General features: G+C 58.5%; 2 protein-coding genes across 5 annotated transcripts; both read right to left on the reverse strand.

Annotated features, from left to right (window-relative positions):
* Nucleotides 1–9,644: 9,644 nt before the first annotated feature.
* VPS28 (VPS28 subunit of ESCRT-I) lies at nucleotides 9,645–14,142 on the reverse strand. 4 transcript variants are annotated; one of them, XM_025265632.2, is made up of 11 exons: nucleotides 13,987–14,141; nucleotides 13,013–13,179; nucleotides 12,726–12,827; nucleotides 12,186–12,214; nucleotides 12,030–12,067; nucleotides 11,739–11,828; nucleotides 11,017–11,122; nucleotides 10,812–10,913; nucleotides 10,446–10,499; nucleotides 10,267–10,358; nucleotides 9,645–9,893 (listed from the first exon to the last, which is right to left on the reverse strand). In XM_025265632.2, exons 3-11 carry the CDS (start codon nucleotides 12,760–12,762, stop codon nucleotides 9,776–9,778), a joined length of 666 nt encoding a protein of 221 aa, XP_025121417.1. In that variant the 5' UTR covers nucleotides 12,763–12,827; nucleotides 13,013–13,179; nucleotides 13,987–14,141; the 3' UTR covers nucleotides 9,645–9,775. The 4 variants fall into 4 exon arrangements, with proteins under 4 accessions (XP_025121417.1, XP_025121418.1, XP_044784383.1 ...); XM_025265633.2 differs by having other exon boundaries at nucleotides 13,006–13,179; XM_044928448.1 differs by lacking the exon at nucleotides 10,812–10,913 and having other exon boundaries at nucleotides 13,987–14,142.
* A 1,036-nt stretch (nucleotides 14,143–15,178) lies between these two features.
* Nucleotides 15,179–26,349, reverse strand: TONSL (tonsoku like, DNA repair protein). Its single transcript, XM_025265630.3, has 26 exons — nucleotides 26,197–26,349; nucleotides 26,001–26,096; nucleotides 25,709–25,851; nucleotides 24,989–25,172; nucleotides 24,519–24,648; nucleotides 24,125–24,296; nucleotides 23,937–24,051; nucleotides 23,252–23,397; nucleotides 23,019–23,171; nucleotides 22,740–22,865; nucleotides 22,431–22,626; nucleotides 21,966–22,045; nucleotides 21,781–21,870; nucleotides 21,422–21,494; nucleotides 21,162–21,325; nucleotides 20,957–21,080; nucleotides 20,085–20,842; nucleotides 19,902–19,978; nucleotides 19,408–19,558; nucleotides 19,249–19,327; nucleotides 18,597–18,898; nucleotides 18,284–18,455; nucleotides 17,472–17,647; nucleotides 16,999–17,072; nucleotides 16,621–16,754; nucleotides 15,179–15,433 (listed from the first exon to the last, which is right to left on the reverse strand). The coding sequence occupies exons 1-26, from the start codon at nucleotides 26,219–26,221 to the stop codon at nucleotides 15,240–15,242; spliced, it is 4,134 nt and encodes a 1,377-aa protein (XP_025121415.1). The 5' UTR covers nucleotides 26,222–26,349; the 3' UTR covers nucleotides 15,179–15,239.
* Nucleotides 26,350–26,663: the final 314 nt, after the last annotated feature.

The following is a 26,663-nucleotide window of genomic DNA, read 5'->3' on the forward strand; positions in this document are numbered from 1 at the left end:
TCAAATCTAGGCCCTTAAATCTATTTCTCACTTCCACTGTATAATCGTAAGGGATTTGATTTAGGTCATACCTGAATGGTCTAGTGGTTTTCTCTACTTTCTTCAATTTAAGTCTGAATTTGGCAATAAGGAGTTCATGATCTGAGCCACAGTCAGCTCCCAGTCTTGTTTTTGCTGACTGTATAGAGCTTCTCCATCTTTGGCTGCAAAGAATATAATCAATCTGATTTTGGTGTTGACCATCTGGTGATGTCCATGTATAGAGTCTTCTCTTGTGTTGTTGGAAGAGGGTGTTTGTTATGACCAGTACATTTTCTTGGCAAAACTCTATTAGCCTTTGCCCTGCTTCTTTCTGTACTCCAAGGCCAAATTTGCCTGTTACTCCAGGTGTTTCTTGACTTCCTACTTTTGCATTCCAGTCCCCTATAATGAAAAGGACATCTTTTTTGGGTGTTAGTTCTAAAAGGTCTTGTAGGTCTTCATAGAACCATTCAACTTCAGCTTCTTCAGCGTTACTGGTTGGGGCATAGACTTGGATTACCATGATATTGAATGGTTTGCCTTGGAAACGAACAGAGATCATTCTTTCTTTTTTGAGATTGCATCCAAGTACTGCATTTCGGACTTTTTGTTGACCATGATGGCCACGGAGGTCAAGTTCAAAAATAAAATAAAATAGAATAAAAAAAAAGAAATTACAAACTTAAAAATTAAATTATCTTTAAGGTGCCATGCTGAATTTAAATGGATGTGCATTACCCCCCTAGAAGTGAATGAATCCATGCATTCTTGGGAACGCATTAAGAATCATATTTTAGGCATCTGGAATCATTCAGATTTTACTATTGATATCTCTAAATTACATCAGGATATTCAGGATATGAAGCAGGCGGAGTCTGACTTTTCCTCTCAGTTCAGTTCGGTTCAGGCGCTCAGTCGTGTCCGACTCTTTGCGACCCCATGAATTGCAGCACGCCAGGCCTCCCTGTCCATCACCATCTCCCGTCCGTCTAGTCAAGGCTATGGTTTTTCCAGTGGTCATGTATGGATGTGAGAGTTGGACTGTGAAGAAAGCTGAGCGCCGAAGAATTGATGCTTTTGAACTGTGGTGTTGGAGAAGACTCTTGAGAGTCCCTTGGACTGCAAGGAGATCCAACCAATCCATTCTGAAGGAGATCAGCCCTGGGATTTCTTTGGAAGAAATGATGCTAAAGCTGAAACTCCAGTCCTTTTCCTCTCAATGGCTTTCTAATTCCCTCTTTGAAAATCTGGAGGGGTATCTTTCCCATGGATGCTTTTCTACAATAATGATTAATGCGGCCATGTGCTTATGCCTGTTAGTTCTGATTTGTGTAATAGCCCCGTGCCTTTTCAGAATACTCAGCAGGAATGTTTCTGCTCTATCTACTGAGTTTCATACCTATGCTCTAAACAATAAAAAAGGGGGAGATGTCGGGAGCCACGTTAGGCATTACTGACAAAATGGAGGCACGGCCCTAAACCCCCTCCCTTTGTTCCGTAGGTACGGACCCAGAATGAAGGAGTTAGGCTTTGTGATTCTGACTTGTTTCTTCCTTTCCTTGGCTGAGTTGACTGAAGAGAATATTAAGGTGCTTATTGTTTTTGAGAGGAGCATAAGAAGGCATAAAGCCTTCTGCAGCGGTGCTCAAAGAATAATTCATAAAGTTAATCACTGACATTTGTTCAAGGACTTTTACAAAAAAGTGTTCCAGGGTGAGCACACAGGCCGCAGCTTGAGGCCATGGGAGGGATTGCTATCCGAAGGCCATTTGTGAGAAAAGTGTTTCTGGCAAAGGAGTTTGCTGAATTTAGGGCTTAGGAATAATTAAAATAGTTAGAAGCTAAAGATACAAGGATTGCTGTAATGTTAGCATATTCTACTATAGCTTATAGAAATTAGGGACTTTAGAGGTAGTATTAGCTAGAAGCCCTTTCTAAGAAATAGTGAGTTTAGGACACTAGAGGCAAACAGGGCTTAAAAAGATAAGAAATAAACTGAGGAATGTGGTATGCAGCCCAGACATTAGCATGAGTTACAGTGTATTCACAAGGACACATGAGAAAAAGTAGATAAGAGAAGCGCTGAGGAAGGAACTCCTTTTGAGGGGCAACAATGATTTTTTGAGAAAAATAAATCTGGGTCAATGGGAACTAAAAATATCAAACCTCTGACCTAATGCTTTTGTAAAAGTATAAAAGAGAATCATAAGCTTGAAATGAACAGGCAGTCCAAGAAAAATGAGAGGCTGCCTCAGTTTCTCTCGCTGACACCGTCCACCCCTTCAGGTTGAATCCCTGGCTGCTGGAGCTGGACTCTGGCAGGCCGGGGTCTCTGGGTGGATGGACCTGGATCACCCCTCTGCTTCTTCAAGGGTCTTGTTACTGAACGCAGGTCTGTGTGCACGACACATGGTGAGGTTGAGGCTTGCAGCAGAGAAAGGTTTATTGTGGTGCCGAGCAAGAACAGGTGACTCATGTTCAAAAATCCCTTAAATCTCTGGGGTTTTCTCATAATTGGTTGGTGGAGAGGTAGCGGTGGTGCCCTGGGCTCCCTTGTTAGGCTGGGACCTTAGTCCTGGCAGAAAAACTCAAGAGACCCTGCCCCAAGGCTGTAGTTTCTCAACCGCCCCTCCTTGGTTTCTGTGTCCCGCCCTACCCAGATTAGCAACTATTTGAACCTGACCTTTGGAATTCCGGAGAGGTTTTAGGGGACTGAAGGAAGCCTGTTTCCTACAAGGAGAAATGGAGGACCTGGAAAGGATTTTACTGGGAAGGGCCCTACAGGGTGCAGTTCATTTTCCATCCCCGCCCCCCCTTTTTTAACTTCTCAATCTTGAGAACAGGTGTTGGACAAAAAAGGGAATAACATTTTGTGTAGAGAGGTTAAGTGTAGACTTGGCAGAGGAACTTGGTTTTATGGGAACTCGGTTTCTGTCCGGGTTTGCTTCCTGTGGCCCTCTCGCTAGGAGCTGCCTCCAAGCCAAGGGCATCTGGGGCAGAGGTTCCAGGAGACCACCGGGGCTGTCCCCCACCCCACCAGAGAGCTCCAGTACAACTCTGCCCCCTCCCCTCCCCCCCACCGCAGTATCTTCCCCCTCAAGGCAGCTCAGACACTGCAGGGAGCCCTGGTTGGGGGTGGGGGTGTGGATCCTGAGCTGTGTTGGAATTCTCAGGGTGGACTTGCTGGGGCCCATGTGAGGAAAGAGGAGAGACTGCATCTTGAAGCCTGTCATCCATCTTAAAGACAGGATGTGACCTGGGCCTGAACCCTGCCCAAGAGTGAGGAAACCGTTGCTAGTGAAAACCAGGTCTCCTGGAGGCTTCCCTCCCTACAGGTGACAAAGGGAGACTAGTGGAGGCCAGGCTGCCTGTTAGGTTAACCACGGGGATATCCCCCCCTTGATGTATAGTCATTGTTCCCCCCTTTAACCTTAATCGTTTGTTCTCCCAGCACCTGCTTGTTGTAAAACTCAATCATATGCAACGAAGTGGTTGCTAACATGTAACCAGTCACGTAGTGGGGGGTATGAAACGGGGCCTCTCAGAAACATCAGGGTCCTTGTTGGGAACTGATCCCTGTTGGACCCGCTGGCGTAGTAAACTGTACTCCACTGTCCTGAGTGTCCTCCGAGGCGTGTTTTGGACTCCAGATTCCACAAGAGAATCAGAGGGAACTGAGATAAGGTGCTGAGTCACACTCCCTCTACGGCCTCCAGGGAAAATCCCCAGGAAATGGCCAAAGTGCCACATAAACAGAAGGGAACAGGAGCCAGGCCTCTGCCCTGGGCATTGAGCACTCCTAGGAAGGGGCTTGGGGGTGGGGAGAAGTGTGGCTCCCAGCCCTGACCCTCCCTGCGGGCTCTCACTCTGGCCTTTGAACCCCTAGGCCTTATCTCTGCCTAGTTGGCAATCTGGGGAAAGGGGCAGACCCCAGGGAGCCAGTCGCCTCCACCCAGGCAGGTCTCAGGGCAGCCTTGTCTTCTAGAGGGAGTGTTCAGGTGGCCCCTACCATACCTGATTGGACAGACCCCTCTGTGGGGTGTGGTTGGGGTTGGGGAGGAGAAGCTCCAAGAGAGCTGGGAGCCCAGGCCTCAGGACTCTGTCCCAGTGTCCCCTGCCACCCAGGGCAGGGCACCTGGCTGAGCAGGAGCCAAGGGCTGAGTTCAGGCACAGTTCTGCCCCTCCCTCACTGCAGGGTAACCTTGGTGGGCCCTGAGGGGGTATGGGGAAGTGGTGGGCTTGAGAAGAACCTGAGGGTTCCTGGACCCCTGGGTCAATTAGGAAGGAAGCTGGAAAGATGCAGGCCCCCCTCACACAGTTGTGAAGTTCACGGGCTCAAACTATCCCTTTTCCTATCCCACCTTGCCACGGCCATTGGGCCGGCCGGAGCTGAGCCACTTCATCCTGCACTCTTCGGGCCTGGAGAGCTTCAGGGAAGAGGTCTCAGCTCACGTCTGGTCAGCCCCCCAGGTCCCGTGTGCAGGCCTGACCCCACTGGCAGGCCCCCGGGCCTCAGCGCCCCTCTACGTGGGCCCACATTTCTCTGCTTCATGTTTGCCCCAGCCCCGCCTTCCTAGCCCAGGGCCGCCAGAGCATGTCAGCAGCTTCCCTGCACACCTGCCTGTCCCCCGCCCACTGCTGGGCGGACCCCCAGGTCCTTCCTGCATCAGCCCATCCAGCAAGCACCAGACGCCCTTGTTCACTGCATGATATTCACAGCAGCCCTAGAGCCCATCCCTGGATGGAGATAAAATGTGCTCTAGACATTTTTAAAATGTGGTCTGGATCATCATTCTCCATCTTTGGCTGCAAGGAATATAATCAATCTGATTTCGGTGTTGACCATCTAGTGATGTCCATGTGTAGAGTCTTCTCTTGTGCTGTTGGAAGAGGGTGTTTGCTATGACCAGTGCGTTCTCTTGGCAAAACTCTATTAGCCTTTGCCCTGCTTCTTTCTGTACTCCAAGGCCAAATTTGCCTGTTACTCCAGGTGTTTCTTGACTTCCTATTTTTGCATTCCAGTCCCCTATAATGAAAAGGACATGGTTTTGGGGGTGTTAGTTCTAGAAGGTCTTGTAGGTCTTCATAGAACCGTTCAACTTCAACTTCAGCATTACTGGTCAGGGCATAGATGTGGATTACTGTGATATTGAATGGTTTGCCTTGGAAACAGAGCATTCTGTCATTTTTTGAGATTTGATCCAGGTACTGCATTTTGGAGTCTTTTGTTGACTATGAGGGTTACTCCCTTTCTTATAAGGGATTCTTGCCCACAATAGTAGATATAATGGTCATCTGAGTTAAATTCACCCATTCCAGTCCATTTTAGTTCACTGATTCCTAAAATGTCAACGTTCACTCTTGCCATCTCCTGTTTGACCACTTCCAGTTTGCATGATTCATGGACCTAACATTCCAGGTTCCTATATTAACAAGACCAGGAGCTGACTGTGGCTCAGATCATGAACTCCTTATTGCCAAATACAGACTTAAAATGAAGAAAGTGGGGAAAACCACTAGAAAATTCAGGTACGACCTAAATCAAACCCCTTACGATTGTACAGTGGAAGTGAGAAGTAGATTTAAGGGACTAGATCTGATAGATAGAGTGCCTGATGAACTATGGACGGAGGTTCGTGATACTGTACAGGAGACAGGGATCAAGACCATCCCCAAGAAAAAGAAATGCAAAAAAGCAAAATTGCTGTCTGAGGAAGCCTTACAAACAGCTGTGAAAAGAAGAGAAATGAAAAGCAAAGGAGAAAAGGATAGATATACCCATTTGAATGCAGAGTTCCAAAGAACAGCAAGGTGAAAAAAGAAAGCCTTCCTCAGTGACCAGTGCAAAGAAATAGAGTAAAACAATAGAACGGGAAAGACTAGAGAGCTCTTCAAGAAAATTAGAGATACCAAGGGAACATTTCATGCAAAGATGGGCTCAATAAAGGACAGAAATGGTATGGACCTAACAGTAGCAGAAAATATTAAGAAGAGGTGGCAAGAATACACAGAAGAACTACACAAAAAAGATCTTCATGACCCAGATAATCATGATGGTGTGATCCAGAGCCAGACATCCTGGAATGTGAAGTCAAGTGGGCCTTAGGAGGCTTCACTACGAACAAAGCTAGTGGAGGTGATGGAATTCCAGTTTAGCTATTTCAAATCCTAAAAGATGATGCTGTGAAAGTGCTGTACGCTTTATGTCAGCAAATTTGGAAAACTCAGCAGTGGCCACAGGACTGGAAAAGGTCAGTTTTCATTCCAATCCCAAAGAAAGGTAATGCCAAAGAATGCTCAAGTGAGTGAGTGAAAGTTGCTCAGTCATGTCCTACTCTTTGCAACCCCATGGACTGGAGTGGGTTGCCTTTTCCTTCTCCAAAGAATCGTCAAACTACTGCACTATTGCACTCATCTCACCCTGCTGCTGCTGCTGCTGCTGCTAAGTCGATTCAGTCGTGTCCGACTCTGTGCGACCCCATAGATGGCAGCCCACCAGGCTCCCCCGTCCCTGGGATTCTCCAGGCAAGAACACTGGAGTGGGTTGCCATTTCCTTCTCCAATGCATGAAAGTGAAAAGTGAAAGGGAAGTCACTCAGTCGTGTCCAACTCTTAGCAACCCCATGGACTGCAGCCTACCAGGCTCCTCCATCCATGGGATTAATGTTCAAAATTCTCCAAGCCAGGCTTCAACAATATGTGAACTGTGAACTTCCAGATGTTCAAGCTGGATTTAGAAAAGGTGGAGGATACCAGAGATCAGATGGCCAACATCTGCTGGATCATGGAAAAAGCAAGAGAGTTCCAGAAAAACATCTATTTCTGCTTTATTGACTATGCCAAAGCCTTTGACTGTGTGGAGCACAACAAACTGTGGAAAACTCTGAAAGAGATGGGAATACCAGACCACCTGACCTGCCTCTTGAGAAATCTGTGTGCAGGTCAGGGAGCAACAGTTCAAACTGGACACGGAACAACAGACTGGTTCCAAATAGGAAAAGGAGTACGTCAAGGCTGTATATTGTCACTCTGCTTGTTTAACTTATATGGAGTACATCATGAGAAATGCTGGGCTGGAGGAAGCACAAGCTGGGATCAAGATTGCTGGGAGAAATATCAATAACCTCAGATATGCAGATGACACCGACCTTATGGCAGAAAGTGAAGAAGAACTAAAGAGCCTCTTGATGAAAGTCAAAGAGGAGAGTGAAAAAGTTGGCTTAAAGCTCAACATTGAGAAAAGTAAGATCATAGCATCTGGTCCCATCTCTTCATGGCAAATAGATGGGGAAACAGTGACAGACTTTATTTCAGTGGCAGACTTTATTTTTTTGGACTCCAAAATCACTGCAGATGGTGACTGCAGCCATGAAATTAAAAGACAATTACTCCTTGGAAGAAAAGTTACGACCAATCTAGACAGGATATTAAAAAGCAGAGACATTACTTTGCCAACAAAGGTCCATCTAGTCAAGGCTATGGTTTTCCAGTGGTCATGTATGGAGGTGAGAGTTGGACTACAAAGAAAGCTGAGCGCCAAATTGATGCTTTTGAACTGTGGTGTTGGAGAAGACTCTTGTGAGTCCCTTGGACTGCAAGGAGATCCAACCAGTGCATCCTAAAGGAAATCAGTCCTGAATATTCATTGGAAGGACTGATGCTGAAGCTGAAACTCCAATACTTTGGCCACCTGATGCGACAAACTGACTCACAGCAAAGACCCCGATGCTGGGAAGATCGAAGGCAGGAGGAGAAGGGGACGACGGACTTTGAGATGGTTGGATGGCATCACCGACTCAGTGGGCATGAGTTTGAGTAAACTCCAGGAGTTGGTGATGGACAGGGAGGCCTGGCGTGCTGCACTCTGTTGACTTAAAAAAAAAAAAGATGTACAACTTAAGAGTTGCGAGTCAAGTTTTATTTGGAGCAAAATGAGGACTGCAGCCCAGCAGGCAGCATGTCAGTTCTGAGAGACTGCTCCAAAGTGGCAGTGGGGGAAAGTCAATATTGATGAAGAGGGAGTTCAATACTATGAAGCACTCATTTTACAAAAGGTTTTTTGTTAATCATGAGGATCTGATGTCACCATGAAGGAATTTATTTAGTGCTTCTCTGGATGTGAGGAGATGCAAGGACTGAGATAATAAAATCTGTTCCTAAAAACATCCAACTATCTAAAGAGCAGTCCCACCAGATTCCTTGGAGCACAGAGTGCCTCCCTCCACCCTGAACTCCCTCAGGGGGTGTTGAAGGTCTACAGCTATAGGGGCATGGGGTTCAATCTCTGTAGAGGCAGATGGCAAATGCCTTTGCTGTTCAGTCGTTGGCAATGTTTTTGTAAGTACCAATTTGTAGTTAACAAGTCCATGGGGTTGCAAAGAGTCGGACACGACTGAGCGACCAAACTGAACTGACTCTTCACACTTAGAGGTCTCTAGAGTTTTCAGAATCCAGAATGGTAGGTGGAGGTGGCAGGAGTAGTGGGGGCCTGTGAGAAGGGTTCTGGAGACGAGTGGAGGCAATGAGACCCCAAGGACCTCCCTGGCCCTCTGCCCCTTGGGCTCCCTAGACAGCAGGGATCTGGGGCTAAGGCTCACTCACTCTCTCAAGGTCACTGGGAGGAGCCCTGAAGGCCAATCGAGTCTCGGGCCTCCCCAGACTCAAGCCTGAGTGCAATTCCTGAGTTTTCTCCCCACTGCTGTCTCTGGACCAGCAGCAGAGACTGTGGGCACCACACACAGCACAGTCCACACTCACAACGTCAGCCCCCCAGCTGCCACCCTGCTCTCACACAGACACACACACACACATGCGTGAGCTCTGCTCCCCCCAACACATACACACAGCTCTGAGAGCCTCACTGGCATCCAGGACTCCTGGGTACAATCCTAAGCCCTCACCAGCCAGTCGCCACCCCGCCTGTCTTCCTGCACCCCTCTCCTCCTTTTCCAGCAACCCTGCTCATTCCCCTCATCCTCTGCTCATGCTGAGTCCACAGGAAGTGCACCTCCTCACTGCCCCCTCGAAACACCACACTTTACCTTGTTGCCTTTAGAAGCCAGATACGAAGAACCACTAAGAAAATGTTACAGTAAAACTGGCTTGTCCCTCGTCCCAACGCCATAGGTGCTGAGACTAACCCACCTTGGCACCCAGAGCCTTGGTCTCTGGTTTGTTGCTGTCTGCCTGAAGGGGGCGGATGTGAACAGCACGGGCCTGAGGCCCTGGAGCGGGCACAGGGAGCAGGGGGTGCTTCCCCACCAGGCTTTGGGTGAGGCCAGTCCAGGGGTTCCGAGCTGTCCACTGCTCCTGGGTGAGGACTGCCCTTGGCAGCTGTCAGCTGGGACTCCAGTGAGCCCTGCGCGAGGACGGGTCCTGCTGCAAAGGTGTGAGCTTGCCCCAGCTGCCCGTCTCCAGGGCCGGGAGATGCTGGTGGGGCTGTGGCCAGACCGCCAAGCCCAGGCAGCACAGCCTCCTGCTCTCAGACTGGGGGTGGCTGTGGCCGGCAGATTTAGTCAGCCCTGCCTGTGTGTCAGACTGTGCCCACCAGAGAGGCCAATGCCTGCTCCCAGGGCCGAGAGGACAGACAGGGAAGGGCTGGAGAGGGAGGAGGGCCCTCAGCAGCAGGTCAGAAAACAGCTTTATTGGGAAGAGGGGACTCCAGACGCCATGAACAGACAGACGGGTGGTCGTGGAAAGCAGGTGTCCGGGGAAGCAGGAACCATGGCGGAAGGCGGGCCTGGGGAGCCAGGGCTCAGGCATGCAGGAAGCGGTTGAAGGCGTTGTAGGCCGACTCCAGGTCGAAGAGCATCTGGCGCACCTGGGAGTCATCCAGCTCGTCTGAGGCCGACATGCCACTCAGGGTCTGCAGCCTGCAGGGCACAGGGTACAGCGCCTGAGTGTGTGTGTGTGGGGGGGGGGGGGGGGCTATGGGGCTGGGGTGTGTGTGTGTGTAAGGTTATGCGGCTTGGGGTGGGGGGCGGTGTCTGGAGGGTAGGGCTATAGCACTTGTGTGTGTGTGCAGTGGTGGAGAGGGAGGGCTATGGGGCTGTGGTGTGTGCGTGTGTGTGTTTGTGTATGTATATGTGTCTGTGGAGGGAAGGACTATGGGGCCAGAGCGTTCATGCATGGGTGTGTGTGTGTGTGTGTAGCTATAGACCCAGGGGGTGTGTGCACAGGGGAGGGGACTGGGGCTAGGGTTGGGGGGGGCAGGGTTGGGGGCCCTGGCAAGCGACAAGCACTCACCACTGGCTGACCGTCTGGCGGCCCTCGAAGTCAGGGGGCAGGTGGCTCATGCGGTGCATGGTCTCCATCAGCTCCCGCAGGTCAGGCTGGATCTAAGGGAACAGCGCCCGCTGGGACCCGCCCCCGAGCCTGGCTCCTCAGAACCTCCCCATCCCCCTTCCCCCTGCCCAGGGCCTCACCTCGTCCATGGCTCGGATCTCCAGGCGCAGCTTGTCCATCACCGTGATAAAGAGCTGGGAGCAAGTGTGTGTGCGTGTGACTTCCCGGACCCCCGGCTCAGACCCCCGACACCCTGGTTCCTCTGCAGAGAGGAGCCTGGGGCCGCTCCACCCCGCCCCTTGCTCGCCTTAGCTGGAGGATCACTTGGGCCTTCCCCGCACCCCCCCACCCTCCGCACCCATTCCTAAAACCAGGGGCTACTGGGTAGGAATGCAGGACACGACCCAGGTAGGCCTGGGACAGGGCGGGGCCTTGGGGCGCCCCCCCCCAGCCCCCGCCCCGGTGGACCCCTGCGGCGGTTCGGGGCATGCGCACAGGGCCCGCACCGAGACCACGTCGGCTATGCAGCGGTTCAGGTTGCCTTTGTCGTCCTTGATGGTGATAGGCCGGTCCTCCTTGATCCTCTCCATAGCCAGTGGGCAGTCCAGCTGAGGGGGGGATCATAGCTGGGCCTCACAGGGCAGCCCGGCCGCAGCCCCGGGGCCCCTATGCCTGCCCCCGTCCCTCAGGGTGAAGGAGTCGCTCACTCACGCGAAACTTGCGGCAGAATTCATCAATGGAGCTGATTTCTGAGCCCTGGACCTGCCGGAAGGCCGCCTTGTACTGGACCAGGAGTCGGGAGCAGGCTGCAGTATACCTGGGGGAAGAGGCCAGGCTGCTGCCCGCAGTGCCAGGCCAATGCCTCCGGGTCCCTTCTGCTTATCCTCTGCCCTTCCAGACACGGGGCAGCTCGCATGGACAAGACGTGAAGGGCCAGAGACCGGCCATGGGGGCGGAAGCTTCCTCATGAAGCTTTGAAAGGTGCAGGGGGTGGGGTGGGGTAATGCCCCAAACGTGGCTGCCACAGAGGACCAGTGTGGACTTTGCAAGTTGGCCCCGCAGGTCCCAGCCAGGTCCCTGAGCCTGTTTCCTGGGCTGTGTTGGCTATGCCCCCACATGGACAGCTCACAGTGCTGCTGCGGGGCACGACCGCACTAGACAAAGGCCCCACATACCTCCGGGCTGCCAGGCCTAGCCAGCGGCTCCCCATGGACTGACTGCCCGAGCCCCCAGCTCTCCTTCAAAGAGTTCTCACCGATGAGGTCCCGGGGAGTGGGGCGGGGCCAGAACCCTGGAGAGAGCTGGGTGCAGCCGCACCCACGTGGGCACTGCCCCCAGACTGCCCACCCTCCCTCCCCACTGAGCACCTGGCCTGGGAGGCCAGAACTGAGCTTCCGAGGCTGGGCCAGCAGTGCAGGGAGGCGGGCTCTCACTCGTTGGGGGTGACGCAGTCCTTGATGTACGCCTTCTCCAGGGCCTGCATCGTCTTCACCACCGCAAACAGCTCCGCCATGTTGTCATACCTGAGGGGGCGCAGACTTCAGGCTGCCCAGGCAGGAAGCTGACGGCCCGAGCACACCTGCCAGCCCTGCCTGGGTGCCACTGAGGTGGAGCTCTTGGTCTGGCCGCCTCCTCACCCCACCCCGAGCAGAGGCTTCTGGGAACCTGTTTCCCTGGGAAGACCCCCAGGGTGGGGGAGGCAGGCAGCCTGGGGCTGGACTCACTTCTCCCGCTCACGGGCGTTCTTGTACAGCTTCACTTCCTGTCGGGAGACCGGGCGGAGGGTCGGCCAGCAGCACCAGTGAGGCTGCGGGGCCCCAGTGAGGACCACGCAGACGAGAACCAAAGTTGACGTGGCCAGGAGGGTGCCCACCACTCACCTCATACAGCTCCGGCTTGTTTCCAGGGGCTGCGAAAGAACAGGCAGAGTGGAAAGTCACCCCAGCGAGCCTGGCCACCACCCTGGCCCTAGGAACTGCAGTCCCAGCCCCTCTTAGTCTGCAGGGGACCCGAGCAGAACATAGGCCCCCCTCACTCTGAAGGGAACCCGAGCAGAGCACAGGCCTCTGGGTTCAGGGGCTGCACGCCAGGCCTGGTGCTCCATTCCACTCCTGTTGCTCAGCTACTGCCCCTATAGCTGAGTGACCACATCTTGCTCATGATGTGGTTGTGGGTACACAATGTCTGCCACATGCTTTGCCGCCATCCTCCTGGCTTGGGGACTCCGGGACACTTGAGACACCCTGAAGCCCAGGCACACCACAGCTGTCATCTCTGCATCCAGCTGACCCCACTTGGAGGAGGTCTTTGGGCCCCTGGCTACCCCCTGGGACCTTGTTGTGTCAGACGTTATAGCCTGCTGGCAACCCCTGGCCTCTGCGGCCCTCTGGGTCCCTGGGCCCATCATGGGCCATACTCACCTCCCATGCCAGGAGTGGCTGGGATCCCGTGAAACATCCTGCCGGCTCTGAGTCAGGTGACCGGGAAAGAGAGGAAGATGCTGCAGCCACTGGAGGAGTGACCTGCAGAAGAGAACACACGACGCAACCTCTTAAAAGACAATCCCGAGCATGTCTTCACACAAGAATAAATTTGGAGCAGACCAACGGGGGTTGGGGTGAACTTTCTGTGAGGACAGTCCAGAGGATGATAAAGGCAGAGGGGAGTGTGTGTCGGGGGGTGGTTTGTCAAAGGACGCACCACTCACAGGCAAGAGGAGTCTGGGCTTATCCTGGTGCAGCGAGCTGGAGTCACTGGACAATTGGAGACAAGTCCTCGGGGACCCAGATGGGCAGCGAGCTGAGCAGACAGTGGAAGCAGGAGCCCTGCTCACTTGAGAAGTTGATGCAGTGGCTGGGGCGAGGTTCAGACGTGCTTTGGAGATGGACCCACCAGGTGCAATAGAGAATTTTAAAATGGGTAAAAATTAAAAACGACTCAAGAACGACATCCTTATTTTCGGACCAAAGGCACCATGACCGTCAGATGAGCTGACACGGAGACGGTAAACAGAGTAGGTGTAGACAGTAGGTGGGTGTACTACGGTTTGAACGTGTGGGCTTTGAGAAGCTCCGCAGGCTCCAAGGAGGCTGCAGAGGCGCCTGGAGGTCAGGGGAGAGGCCCGGACGGGCAGCCTGAGCCTGTGGCACTGAGTGGGTGGGTGGCGCCCCACAGGAAATGGCTGAGGGTGAACCAAGGTAGCGAAAAGACAGCCTATGCTGAGCCCCGGGACCCGGCGCAGAGGCAGTGCAGCGGGAAGGCGGGATGAGGCCTGGGGGACGAGGCTGTGAGTTCAGCTGGGCGCGGCGGGGGCGGGGCAGGGACACAGACCGCTCAGCAACAGTGAGGCGGTGGGACGGCCAGGAACAATCAGGGGCTCGGCTGTGGCCCTACAGCGGGACCCCAGCAGCCACGAAAGGGGAGCTCCGCGGCCACACGCTGAGCATCGTCACCCTGCACGAGCAGGGCGGCGAGCTCCCAGAGAAAGCCCAGCAAGCGCAGGGCGCGCAGGCCCGGGAGACTGCCTCAGAGCCCCGGACGGAACCAGGAGACCCGGGGGCCCGGGACACAGAACTCCGAGAGGGCACCGAGGAGCAGGGATGCAGAGGACCCTCCGCAGCGTGGCGAAGACCGTGGGTTTTGGTCAGACCGCCTTTTCCGCCCGTCCCTGGCCCGGAATACCTGGACCGCCTCGCAGGTCCCAGCGACGGCGCGAGGGCGGGGCGCGCCTGACGTCTGCTCCCGCGCCTGCGCGCCAGGCCCCGCCGCCTGCGCCTGCGCACGCTACACCTGCACCAGGCCCCGCCGCCTGCGCCTGCGCGCTGGCTACGCCCCGCCCCCTGAGAGCTGAGGCTGCGGGTGAGTGTGTCCTTGGGACAGAGGGAAGCAAGCTGCGGATAAGCGGCTTTGCGTTCCCCTGGAGGGCCTCTAAGCGGCCAGCTCTGCCCTTGAAACCGCCCCACAGGGTTAACAGAAACTGGTAACAGAAACCTTAGAGCTTGTCTTACCGCTTGTTAAGAAGCCCGCGGTAAACAAGGACCTACTGTATAGCGTGGGGAATTATATGCAGTCTCTTGTAATAACCTATAATGGAAAAGAATCTGAAAAATAACGTGTGCATACACACATATAAGAAACTGAAGTAACACTGCAAGTTAACTGTGTGAAGGCTTGCCGCCCTTCCGACTATGCAGTCCATGGAATTCTCCAGGCCAGAATACTGGAGTGGGTAGCCCTTCCCGCAGGCCCTCCATTTGTAGCCTGTCTTCACGGATCGAGGTTGCTTTAATTGTTGATACAAAAGCTTGCATGTACGACGCTAAAACTGGCCCTGCTCCGGGGTCCAGCGAATGACCTAATGCCTTCAGAGCTCCACCCTATCATGTGCCACCATTTTTAACGTGTGCCATGAAGAAGCAATTCAGATGTGCCTCTGCAGAACAGATGATCTCACCTCTTCCCTGCCTCCAAGGTTCTCTCCCCACACCTAAAATCATCCTGCTTTTTGTGGGGGGCACTGAGGCTCGTGGGATCTTAATTCCCCTACCAGGGATCGAACCTAGCCATTGGCAGTGAAAGTGCAGAGTCCTAATCACCAGGGAATTCCCCCAACCTGTTTCTTTATACTGTAATGTCGCAAGCCCCTCGCCTTTGAGGAACCAAATATGAGACCTGTCCTCCCATCACCTCGCTTGGCTGCCTTGTGAATAAATCCTTCCTCTGCTGCAAACCTTGGTGTCTCTGGGTTTTGGCTCGCTGTTTCCTGGGCAGACGAACCTGCTCCAGTAACACCCTCAGTTCCTGTGGGCTCTAAGCTTTACAACCCTGCCTTCCACCTCCCACTTGCCTTCCAAGGAGCAACAGCAGAGAGGGGTGGAAGCAGCAGTGGCTTCTTTATTAGAGGCCTGGGGAGGGCACACCATGAGGCTGGCCAGTCAGAGGTGCCTGAAGAAGAGCTTGGGGCCCTGGTCCAGGGTGCACACTTTGGGGCCCAGCTGGCTGGGAAACAGCTGGTGCAGGGCATCCCGGTCCTCAGCGGAGAGACGTCTGGTGCACAGCTGCAGCTCCTGCAGCTGCGCCACAACTTTGTCCCAGAGGTCTAGGCCCAGGGGGCCCTGAACAGCACAGCCTGCAGAGGGGAGGCAGAAGTCAGCCTTGGGGAGCTGCTCCTGGCAGGATGCAGCAGGAGTCCCACGGGAGCTAGTGGGGTTTGTCTCGGGTCTCACAGGACTTTTTTCTTTACAGTGTTGCCCTAGGGATGATATGCACTTCCCCTGAGGCCCCGAGGGCTGCAGTGAGGGGCATGAGCAAAGCCCAGGAGAGGCCAGATCATTCTCAAGGATGGAGGGTGCTCTCCCAGAGGCTGCCTAGGACCGCAGACCCCTCCCACAGCCAGTGGTCAGGCAGGAGGGAGGTCAGCTCTGAAACACTACATTCACATCTGTGCCTCTGACAGTGTCTGATGATGTCTCTGTCCATAAGATGGACCCAGCATGGCTTCTTGGGAGTCTCAAGACACTGAACTGCCAATGCTCAATCCTCAGAGACCACAGAGTACCCAGCAGGGGGCTTGGTGAGAGCCTACAGGTGCCAGGAAGCCAGATGTGTGGGTAGCGGCCCCACAGCTGAGTGAGGGCTGGGTCGCCTACCAGCCTGCCTTCAGGAGGGCCTTCCTGAAGAACCAGCCTGGCCCTGTGGGGCAGTGGGCGAGGAGCAGGAAGAACCCAGGGGTCCCCAGTGTGCACACCCACTCCCAGCCCTGGTTCTCTGGAGGGCCAAGTCTGGTCTGCCCTGCCCCCAGCCCCAGCAGGACGCACCAGTTCACCCAATGCACCTCCCTGGGGTCGTTCTCAAGACGGGGTCCTGCAACAGGTGTGGCCAGAGAACCACCTGTCAGGCCACAGGCCTAGATGGTACAGTCAGGGTGCACTGGCCAGAATCAGAAGGGTCCCTCGGAGGCAGGTATTGCCACTCTAGGCTGACCTCCCTCCCTCCCTCTGGACAATAGGAATGAAAAAGTCCCTGCGGCAGTGGGTCGCCCAGCCATGGTCTTGAGGGTCGGGCTGACCAGGCTGGAGGCAGAGGCCTATGCTCCTCCCGCCCTGCAGTTTGAGGGGTGAGGCTTGCACCTGCCTCTGAGCGCGCTGGGCACTGTCCTCCACTTGAGCACCCAGGGGCCCCAGCTCCACTCTGCAGCCTGGCTAGTGGCAGGACGGCCCCTTCAGAGGAGGCACCTGGGCCTCAGTCAAGTTCCCAAGCAGGGGCTGTGTCACCAGCTCCAGTTGGGCAGCTGCGGCCGCCACACCCAGAGCTCACCTGACAGGCCCAGGAAGCTGAGGCCTTGGGGCCGCTTTTGGAGGGTAGACAGGAGCTCCTCCAGGCCAGCACTGCTGACCTCAGGGTTGGCAGACAGGTCCAGCGAGACCAGTGAGGGGCAGAGAGGGAGACATCTGAGACAGGGCAGAAGCCTGGGGGTCAGTTTCCATCATGAGGGGAAGCTGCCCCAGGTGACACCAGACACTCCTGAGAGCCACTGAAGCTAGAGGCCATGGAGCAGTGGCCCTGGCATGGGCCATGGCACATGGGTGACAGGAGAGGACCCAGCAGAAGGATGTGAGAGCCCGAGGGAGGCAGGTCGTGAGGCCCCAGCCTCCCAGCTATGAGACCAGACCCGCAGGGTAGTGGCAGCGTTACCTGCTCAGAGCTCTCACGTCTTTGTCGCCCAGGTGGTTTGCCGACAGGCTCAGGTGCTCCAGGACGCAGCCTTCCTAGACATCAGAGAGGGACACCTGCCCTCCCTGCCTCCCAGTAGAGGCCCTACACCCAGAGCGCCAGACACCACCCCCATCCCTTGAGAATGATGGAGTGAAGCATGCCTGACCCCCGAAGCCAGAGGGGGCGGCGTCTCCCCAAGTCTGCAGGTCAGAAGGAAATGCTTCTACCCAGAGGAGTGGGTCATACTTGGCACACCATGACGTGATCTCAGTAGACCCGCGCCACCCAGGTGCCTTTCCTGTTGGCCAGGACCTCGGAACCCGAGGCAAGCAGGTCTATAGAAAGAGTTCCCCACCCCTGTTCTCTCCCAACTTGCACCCTCTCCCAGCTCCCCCAACCCCAGTCCTGGGGGTCAAGGTGCCTCTGGCTTAGTGCCCCCCTTGAATGAGTACCTGGCTCAGGTAGCGAACCACAGGCTCCGTGAGGCCGAGGTCACTCTTGCCAGTGGCCACAGAGCTCAGCTCCAGGCGCAGGAGGCTGTGTGCCGGCATGCTCCCCAGGACCTGGCCCAGAGCAGTGGGGCCCAGGCCATTGTAGGACAGGGACAGTGTCTTCAGGCGCTTGGTGTCTATATGAAGGCCAGACCCTCCATCAGGTTCCTCCCTGCCCCCAGGCCTTGGCCCAGAGCCCCCGTGACCCTTGGGAGGCTGTCACTGTCTCCGAGGTTCTATGCACTGGGAAATGGGGTCTCCAGCTCAGGGTCTCACGCTGGGGAGGGGGCAGCACCAGACTCCTGAGCTCAGTTTCTTCCCACCACTTCTGGGTACCCGACCTGTCCCTACTCATGACAGGGTGGCCCCAAGACTGGGACACCCACACATGGTGGGGCAGGGCTGGGTGGGGGCACTCCGTCTACCACCCAAGTCCCAGCCCCTCCTCCCCTCTGCTGCGCTCCCAGCTCTGAGCCTCACTTCCTAGCTCAGGCCTCCGTGGAAAACCTCCTGGAGGATGCTCAGTTTCCCACCTCTTGGTGCTGGGACTGCGGGTGGAATCGTCTCCCACAAACAGAATGCTCAGAGCTGGGGAGCAACAGGGCTGGGCCTGCAGTGTATGTAGCTGGGACTAGGTCTGGGTCCTGGGGGGCTGCCCAGGCCAGGCAAGCCACCCCCATGTCCACCCACATGCTCCCGAGAGCCAAGCTGGTGCCCTGGTTTGAGGCTCTCTGAACCCCTGGGGCCGGGGAGTGGATGTGCCAGCAGCTCACCTTGGAAGGCACTGCCCAGGGCCACCTGATGGCTCAGGAAGAAGCTGGGGCCAAAGCCACAGGCCTGGAGGTGCAGGGTGCAAAGCACGGGGCAGGCCCGCAGGACGGAGGCCAGGGCCTGGCCACAGCCATCCCCGAGGGGGTTCATGCTCAAGTCCAGCTCTTCCAAGTTCTGTGGGAGACACAGGGCCCCCAGAGGGTCTGGTGTTTGCCACCTGGATCTGGGCGCTGGCCAGCGCTCTCAACTGCACCTCCCCACCAGGGATGGGCTGGATGTGGATACTCAGATGCTGGTGTTCCCTGTACCTCTTACCTGCAAGGTGGTCTGCCCCAGGAGGCCCGCAGCAAGCTGGCGCAGGCCTTCAGGGCCCAGGTGGTTAGAGGACAGGTCGAGGAGGGTCAGGCCGGGCACGGTGTTCAGGGTGGCCAGCAGCTCAGCAACACACCCATCCCCCAGCCGGTTCCCGGCCAGGCGAAGCTCCCGGAGTGCTGAGTGCAGCTTCAGGGCCCGCAGCAGTGGCGTGAGCTGGGCCTGGCGCAGTGCCAGGGAGCAGGCGCTGAATGTGGGGGCTGAGCCCTGGTGCTCCACGGCCTGTAGCACCTGCTGGTGCTCCCCTGGGGAGGGACATGGTGTCACCAGGACAGGTCCCGCCTGTCCTGCCCTGGGAGTCAGTGGTGGCCAGTCAGGCGGCACCCCGCCCCCCGATCCAGCATGAGCTCCAGGGCAGCTCCTGGGGCCCCAAGGCATGCTGCAGAGCCAGGGTGCGTGGTGCTGACCCACCTCCAGATGGAGCCACCTCCTGCCCCCACTACCTACACGCTACGGGGCCACTAGGTAGGGGAGGAAACCCTGAGGCCAGATGTGGCGGGGGGACCCCAGTCAATGCCTGGGGTCCTGGGACTGAAGGCCGTGGGCCTGGTCTAGTTCTCTGCCCAGGTCTCCGCAGGGCTGCCTGGACCCTTACCTTGCTCCAGGGTCTGGCAGGCCCGGCGGTAGCGGTCCCTCAGTGGGGGGAGGTCCCACGAAGTCACCTCAGCCAACACCTGGCGAGCAGCAGCGGTGAGTGGCCCCGACCCGTCCTAGAGGACGCCCCCAGCTCAGGGCCCTGGCTCTGGCCACTCACCTCCTCGTTGCTCTGCAGCACGTCGGGGATGGGGTCCTGAGGGGCCAGCAGGGCCCCCTCTTTCTGCAGGGAGAGCCGAGGCAGCAGCCCGGAGGCCTGGTAGTGACGCTGGGCGGCCTGCTCAGCCAGCCAAGCCACAGAGTGGGCCTCCCTGTGTGGGCACGGGTGCGGGCTGAGTACAGGCAGGTTCCTGCCCTGCCACCTGGGGGTGCGCAGCTCCTCCCTCTCCTCCTGTCCGCCTGCGACGTGCACACCGGGGCACCTCCAGGCCACTCTTAGGGATCCCAGGGCCTGGCAGACCACTCGGGGCCTTCCTGAGCCCGTGCCTGCCGGCACCTCCCCGCAAGCAGTCCCCCAGGGGCGAGGGATAGGGCCAGGTGGGCTCTCATCACAGGTCTCATCTCGACAAGGGCCCTCTACTGCCCCCGGGCACCATCCCCAGCACAGAGCCCACAGAGGCACAGCGAGCCGGGCGCCGGGAGGAGACACCTTACCGGTGTGGAACGGGAATGAGGAAGAGGTTGTCCTGAACTCGAACTCGGACTCGGATGGGAGGGGGCAGGACCTGACCCTAGGCGTGGGGGCAGGGAAGAAGGGGCTGAAGCCAGGAGAGACAGGCCCCTGCCCATCCTCTCCCACAGCCTGGGTGGCACTCTGCCCCAGGTGTGAGCACCCACCGGGAGGCGGCCTGCTGTGGGGTTTTCTCCAGCGGGCGCCACGACCCTGGGGACGTCGGGGCTCCGTGCGGGCTCTGTGGCCGGGTTGTCGGCTCTGTCTGCTCTGACTGGTGTGCTCCGGCTCTCGAGATAGGGCAACCGGCTCTGCCGGGCCTGGGCCCGGGGCCTGCGTGCCGTGTCGCTGCCTGGGCCGGAGACACGGTGTCTGCCGCCATCCCCACTGCTCTGGGGACGGGCTGGGCGGTGGCCCCGGTGACCAGGGCTCATTGGGAAGTCTTCCTCCAGCCAGTCTCTGGCCAAGCACTCCTCCCTAGGGATGAGTGCTGCTTGGGGGATGGGCATCTCGCTGGGCCCTCGCAGTGGACTGGGGCCCAGGCGGCAGGTCTGGGCACTGCCCACTCCACGGATGGCTGCCCGGTAGGCAGCCCAGCTGGCACTTGTTGTGGCTGCCTCCCTATCGCTGGCAGGCCCGGGCATCGGGGCCTTGGTCTGCAGTGATGGGCTGGCGTGCCGGGGCCTCTTCTGGGTGGGCTGGGACGGGCCAGCACTGTCCTCGCCCTCTGAGCTGCTACTGCTGGCCACTTTGTGCCTGCTCCTCCGAGGTCTGGCCACAGTAGACACTGCCAGCCCCTGGGACACTCTGGTGCTGGCTTCACAGACCTCTGGGGTTCCTGGGCAAGGACTTGAGGGAGGAGAGGTCTCAGGGTCAAACAGATGGTTACTTGGGAGGGTCTGTGGAGCCTGGGAGCTGTGGGGAGCTGCGGAGAGAGCAATCTCTTGTGAGACAGTGCCTGGCACATGACGGCCACCCTGGGCCCAAGACTCTCAGGCTAAGGAGTGGAATCCCCAGGGGCAGAGGAGGCCCTGCTTACCTCGACCCAAGGAGGCCGCTTGGAGCAGCCTCCCCATGGCAGCTGCCTTCTCCTGCGTCTCACTGTCCAGATCCTTGCCGTACAGCTTCACCCACTGCTGCAGCGTCTCCAGCGGGCTGTGGCCCTGGGGGTACCAGTTGGGCAGGGCTGGTGGCAGTAGCTCCACCCACCGCTGCCCACGCCCACCTGGCCTGTGTCCACTCACCTGCCTGGTGCGGAGGGTGACAGAGGCTCCTCGCTCGATGAGCAGCTCAGCCACCTCAAAGTGGCCACAGTTGAGGGCGTCATGCAGGGGCGTGATGCCGTCACAGCCCTGGCCGCCTGGGTCATCCACTGCAGCCCCGTGGTCCAGCAGGAAACGGACGATGTCTGCGGACAGGTGCATGAGCTGGCTCCCAGGCCCTCTCTCGGGAGGGACACATCCCCTCTCCCCATCACAGGCCAGAACCCCTGTCCCATGCTCACCCAGATGCCCGTAGTTGCAGGCCTCGTGCAGGGGCGTCCAGCCACAGTAGTCCCGAGGGTTTAGGGGGTGGCCCTGTGACCAAGAATGGGAAGGAGCCTGGCCCCGAGTGCCCCCACCAGCCTAGCCTTTCCCTGGCACTGAAGCCTGCAGAGGGTGCCACGGGCGCACCCCTCAGCCTGGCCTGGCCCAGATCACAGCAGAAAGAGATGCTCCCTACCAGGAGGGACAGGGTCCCCAGTTCTGGCTCTGGCCCTCCAGCCCTGCCCTGTTCCCTGGGGAGATGGCCCAGTCTGCGGGGGCAGTGCCTCCCTGCCTCACCAGGTCCTGGGTGCGGCCCAGCCTGCAGGGGGGTGCCTACCTGCCTCACCAGGTCTTGAACGCGGCCCAGCCGGCCCTCGATGCAGGCTCGGTGCAGCAGCGTCTCTCCCACGTCGTTTCGCCGGCTCCACTGTGGGCACAGCCCAGGACGGGGGCAGAGGCATGAGGGGCTGGATGGCACCAGTGACCACAGAACGGTCACTGTCCTCAGCCCGCGGTCCTCACCTTGTTCACCCTCTGCCGGCCCAGGCAGCCTCGTAGCTCCTCATCTTCCTCCAGTGGCGGGGACGCGTCGGCTTCGTTCTCTGTAGCAGAGCCAAGCCCGCCACCCTACGTGAGCTGGTCCCTGCGCCGAGGCCTCCCGAGCTGAGACTGCCCGTGGGTCAGTCTCCCCCAGCCCCAGACCTCCGCTATTTCTTTCCCAGGTCCCGCCCTCGGTGAGAGCAGCTGACGTGGGGCGCAGGTGTCCTTCACTGCGTGACACCTGTGTGCGCCCGCGCAGCCCCACTGCCTCTGGGGCGCCCACCCTCCCAGCACCTGCTTCTCCACCGTGGGTTCCTCTCACCCAACTGCTTAGTGGACAGCATCCCTCTTCCACCTGCCAGGTGCCCAGCTGTTCCCTCCTCAGGAGTCAGAAGCCCGCGAGCTGGCCCCAGCCACCCCAAGCAGGCGCCAGGGAGCGAGCCTCACCACTCTCGGAGAGCTCCAGCTCCGTGGCCTCCAGAGCATCGTCGTCCTCCTCGTCCTCCCCGTCCCCCTCGTCCTCCCCGTCCCCCTTGTCCTCGTCTCCAGCCGCTTTCAGTTCCTGCAGCCTGGTTTCGGTGCTGGGGGCCTCCTGGGGCTGCAGCCTCAGCTGTACAGCATGGAGGTGCTTCAAGATCTGCCTCTGAGGAGAGGGGGCACCCAGCTCAGGGCCATGGGCAAGACAGGGCCGCGGGCAGTCAGGCTCCGGGGAAGCTGTGTGCGGGATCCCAGCGTGGGTGGGCAGGCGCTCCCCACCTGCAGCTGGGGCTGCCCGGCCAGCTGGGCGCAGCCAAGAGCCTTCTGGAAGCACAGCGCCAGCACCTCATAGGCATCGCCAGCCTCCTCACGGGACAGCGCAATGTTCAACCAGGTCTTGGCCTCCTGGAGAAGTACAAAGTTGACGGCTATGGCCCCCGCTGCCAAACCCGAGATGGCGGGTGGCCGTCCCGGGGGTGCAAGGCCCCCCCGTGCCCACCCCCAAGGGTGGCAGCCCTGTGATGGAGCCTCGGGCAGGATGGGGCCATGACTGCTCACCTCCAGGGGGTTGCCCTCCTGCAGCTTCAATTCCGCTTCGTAATGGTGCACAGCTTGGCGGTGGTCCTTCATGTCCCCCAGGGTGGCAGCCAGGGACACGTGGATGACGGCCAGCTCGGGCCCCGGCCTGCTGAGCAGCTCTGCAAAGTGCAGCTGGGGGGCAGCTGCCGTCAGGCCAGGGCTGTGCCACCCCCTGTAGCCCCTGCCATCCGCCATGCCCGCTTGGCACACACCTGCTTCTGGTAGGCTGCAGCGGCCTTGGGAAAGTCGCCTGCCTTGGAGAACAGGTCCCCCAGCTGTTCACAGATGCCCATGGCAACCTCGGGGTCACTCTCCTCGGACTCCTCTAGTCGCTGCTGCAGCTGGATCACCGCCAGCACTGCCGGAAAGAGCCTTATGCAGGGATGGCCGGCGCGGGCCTGACCCAGCTCCAGCAACCACCAGACCCAGCCTCTGCTCACCCCCAGTAAGGGGGTGGTAGGAGGGGCTACCTCGTGGGGTCACAGCAAGAGAACCCACTAAGGTCAGCACAGGGTAGGGACTGGCCTGTGGCAGGGATGCAGGCAGGGGCCCTGGTGACCACTACTTATCAATGGAGGACACCGGGCCACTTATCAGTCCCACTAGGCCATACTCCCGCCGTTAAGCAGGGCGTCTTTTGTCTTGGGTCTGCCAGTGAAGACGCTGGCTTATGAGCAGACACCAGCCTCCTGACCACCCAGCGTGCCTCCTACACTCCTTGCTGAATGGAGGCTCAGAGAACAGTAAGACCCCTCCTAACAGGAAGTGGTGGGGATGGGCCTCTCCCGATGGTGCCCCCTCCCCAAGGACGCATGCCCTGGCCTCATGTGCTGAAAGAAGGAGCCCTCCCTACCCTGTCTTGGGGGGTCGAGACCCCAGTGCCCCTCCTAGGCTCACCATACTTCAGGGTCCGGCAGACTGAAGCTTTCTGCAAAGGCTTCTGGGAGCCGAGCCGATAGGCCTTCTTCAAGGCTCTCTTGGCAGCCAGGAAATCCCCGAGGTCTAGGAGGACCTGGGGGGCAAGGGAAGGTAAGCCTGCAGGCCCCTGAAGGCCCAAGCCCACCCGAGGGCCGAGCCCAGGGCACCTGCGAGAGCAGCAGGCAGCACTCGCTCTCCAGGAAGGCCTGCTTCAGGACGCGCGCGCACTCCCGTGCCCCCTCCAGACAGCGCATGGCCTGCGAGTGCTGCCCCCGCCGCCAGTGGATGGCCCCCAGGTTGTAGCGGGCTCGAAACAGGTCTTCATACAGGTGGTTCTGCCTGTGGGGGGACGGGGCTGTCGGTGCCCGGGGCTCCTGCACAGGGACAGCAGAGCAGGCACCCACAGACACCACTGAGGGCTCCGGCCCCACAAAGTCAAGCCAAGCCTCTGCTCCCAGGAGACTGACAGGGCACAGGGGTGAGCCAGCTGGCTGCCCTCGCCCTGGCCACTTCCTCCAGGGGCAGGAACCCAGATCCCCCTGGGGCCTGGTGGGGCCTTACTCGGCCAGGAAGATGCTCTTCTTGAAGTAGGCACTGCACAGGCCCACCTGCTGCAGGCTCTCGCAGGTGAGGCCCAGGTTGAGGTAGATTCGGGTCCTCATCTCACTCAGCTCTCGCTTGGGCAGTGAACCTGGAAGATGCCCCTGCAGACACTCAGTGCCCCACCCCCATTTGGGGTCTCCGGCCTCTCCCCAACCCTCTTCTAGCCTCTCCCTGTAGGTGCCACGGGTTCTGCTGCAGATAGAGTGAAGGGAATAGAGCAAAGGCAGCCAAATCTGGGGTTAGGAGGAGCACGGGATTTGCAGGCCGCAAAGAGGGGGGTGGGGGTGGCTTCTGAGAGCCAGTCTCAGCCTCACAAAGGGAGGAACCTAGACAGGGGACCCGTCACATGGGCAAGGAGGCTGTAGCCTCTTCTCCCTGCAGAGCACAGGAAGCCAAAGTGGGGGAGGGCCAGGCCTAAGGGCAGTCACCCTGCAGCTTCTCATCCAGGATAGCCAAGCTTTTCTCGAAGGCATCCTGTGCCTGCTGCAAGGCGTCCTGGGACTGGTGGTGGTCATAGATGTCCAGGTGGGTGCGGCCAATGGTGGCCCAGGCCCTCTGCTGCTCAACGTGGTTGGAGAGCGCACACGCTAGCTCCAGGTAGCGGTGCTGGTGCTGGAGGCACAGAAGAATGGCCACTGTGAGCCAATCCCCCCCGCAAGCAAGCCCCACATGTCCCCCAAGCCCCCAGGTGCAGGCAGAAGCCAGGCTACACACACACTGTTTCCTCTATGCCAAGCGCTGCCTGTGGGGACGGTGGCACCACATGCTGACCAGCCAGTCACACAAGAAGAGACTGACTGGGAGTCATTGGTGCTGCGGGAACACAGAACCCAGGGCAGTTCTGTGTGGATAAAAGGTCTGGAATCCAACCCAGCCAGCCCCCGGTGATTTCAGCTCCAGTAGTAACATGTTCATCAGTGGTTTCTGCAGCCACGCTCCCAGGAGAGGCTGTGGTGCATGCATCCAAGGACCAGGTGACCACTGCTGATGCAGGGCTCTCTGAAGCTGAAGCCGCATCGCACCATGTCCCCCTCTTCCCTCCAGCCAGAGGCCTGGACGGCAGAGACCTAGCAGGCTCTGCCCCCAGGAGATGCAAACCACGGAGTGTCGACTGTGGCCAGCGTGGGGGCGGGCCGGTCTCCGCCCACCTGCAGGGCAGCCGAGTAGTCTTCCATCTCCGCCAGCCGCTCTCCGATTTTGCGGTGGGCCACGGCGCAGCCCAGGGGGTCGTCGGTGGTCTCCAGGAGCTGCAGCTCTTGCTGGTGCTCTCGCAGTGCCTCCGCGTAGCAGCCTGGGTGGGCGGGACAGGCTTCAGTCAGACTGGGCAGTGGGCCAGGGGCAGGAAGGCCAGTGAGATGGCGGCCGGCCGGTACTCAGGAAGCCCTTACCCCCGGTCCTCCCGGTCCCAGGCCCCTCCGGCCCCTACTCCACCTCACGCACCATGGCTGGCCAGGAGTTCCCCTAGCTGGTGGCAGAAGGAGGCCTCCTCCCGCAGCTGGCCGCTCCTCTGGGCCTTAGCTTTGGCCTTGCTCAGCTCTGCAGAGAGAATAACGAGGCCTGAGCGCTGAGCCTCTCCGCCCGGGAGGGCCAGGGCCGTCTCCAGCCCCCGCGCTCGGGCGTTTTTCTCTGGACTCACGGCGAAGCTCGCGCTCCAGGCTCATCCTGTAGTCGCCGCGCCCGGGGTTCCGGACTTCCCGCGCTCTCTGCTGGCGCGGCGGCCCCGCCCTCCCTGGCCCCACACGCAGGCCCGGTCCTGCTGCGGAGCATCTCGGGAAGTGTAGTCCAGGTGCCCAAAGCATCCTGGGAGTTGTAGTAGGGCTGCGTTAGCGCTCGAAGCGTGGAAGGCGCCTTCAGCACCCGGGTCTTCTGCGCGCGGAGCCCGGGCCCCGCCCCATGATCGCAGCGGCCCTTGGGGTGAGGTCTCCCGGGCTCCCGCCGCTTGCTGCCGCTGTTCTGGACACCCGCGCGACCTGGTCTGAGGAACGCACTGCCTTCGCAGGGGAGGAGAGGAAGGCCTCGGGGACCACGGGCACTTGGGCGCTCGGATCTGTGTCCCCGCAGAACCTGCATCAGCCGCGAACGTGCCGGAGTCCTCACACGCGG

Source organism: Bubalus bubalis, chromosome 15, assembly GCF_019923935.1.
Source record: "Bubalus bubalis isolate 160015118507 breed Murrah chromosome 15, NDDB_SH_1, whole genome shotgun sequence".
Taxonomy (NCBI): Eukaryota; Metazoa; Chordata; class Mammalia; order Artiodactyla; family Bovidae; genus Bubalus; species Bubalus bubalis.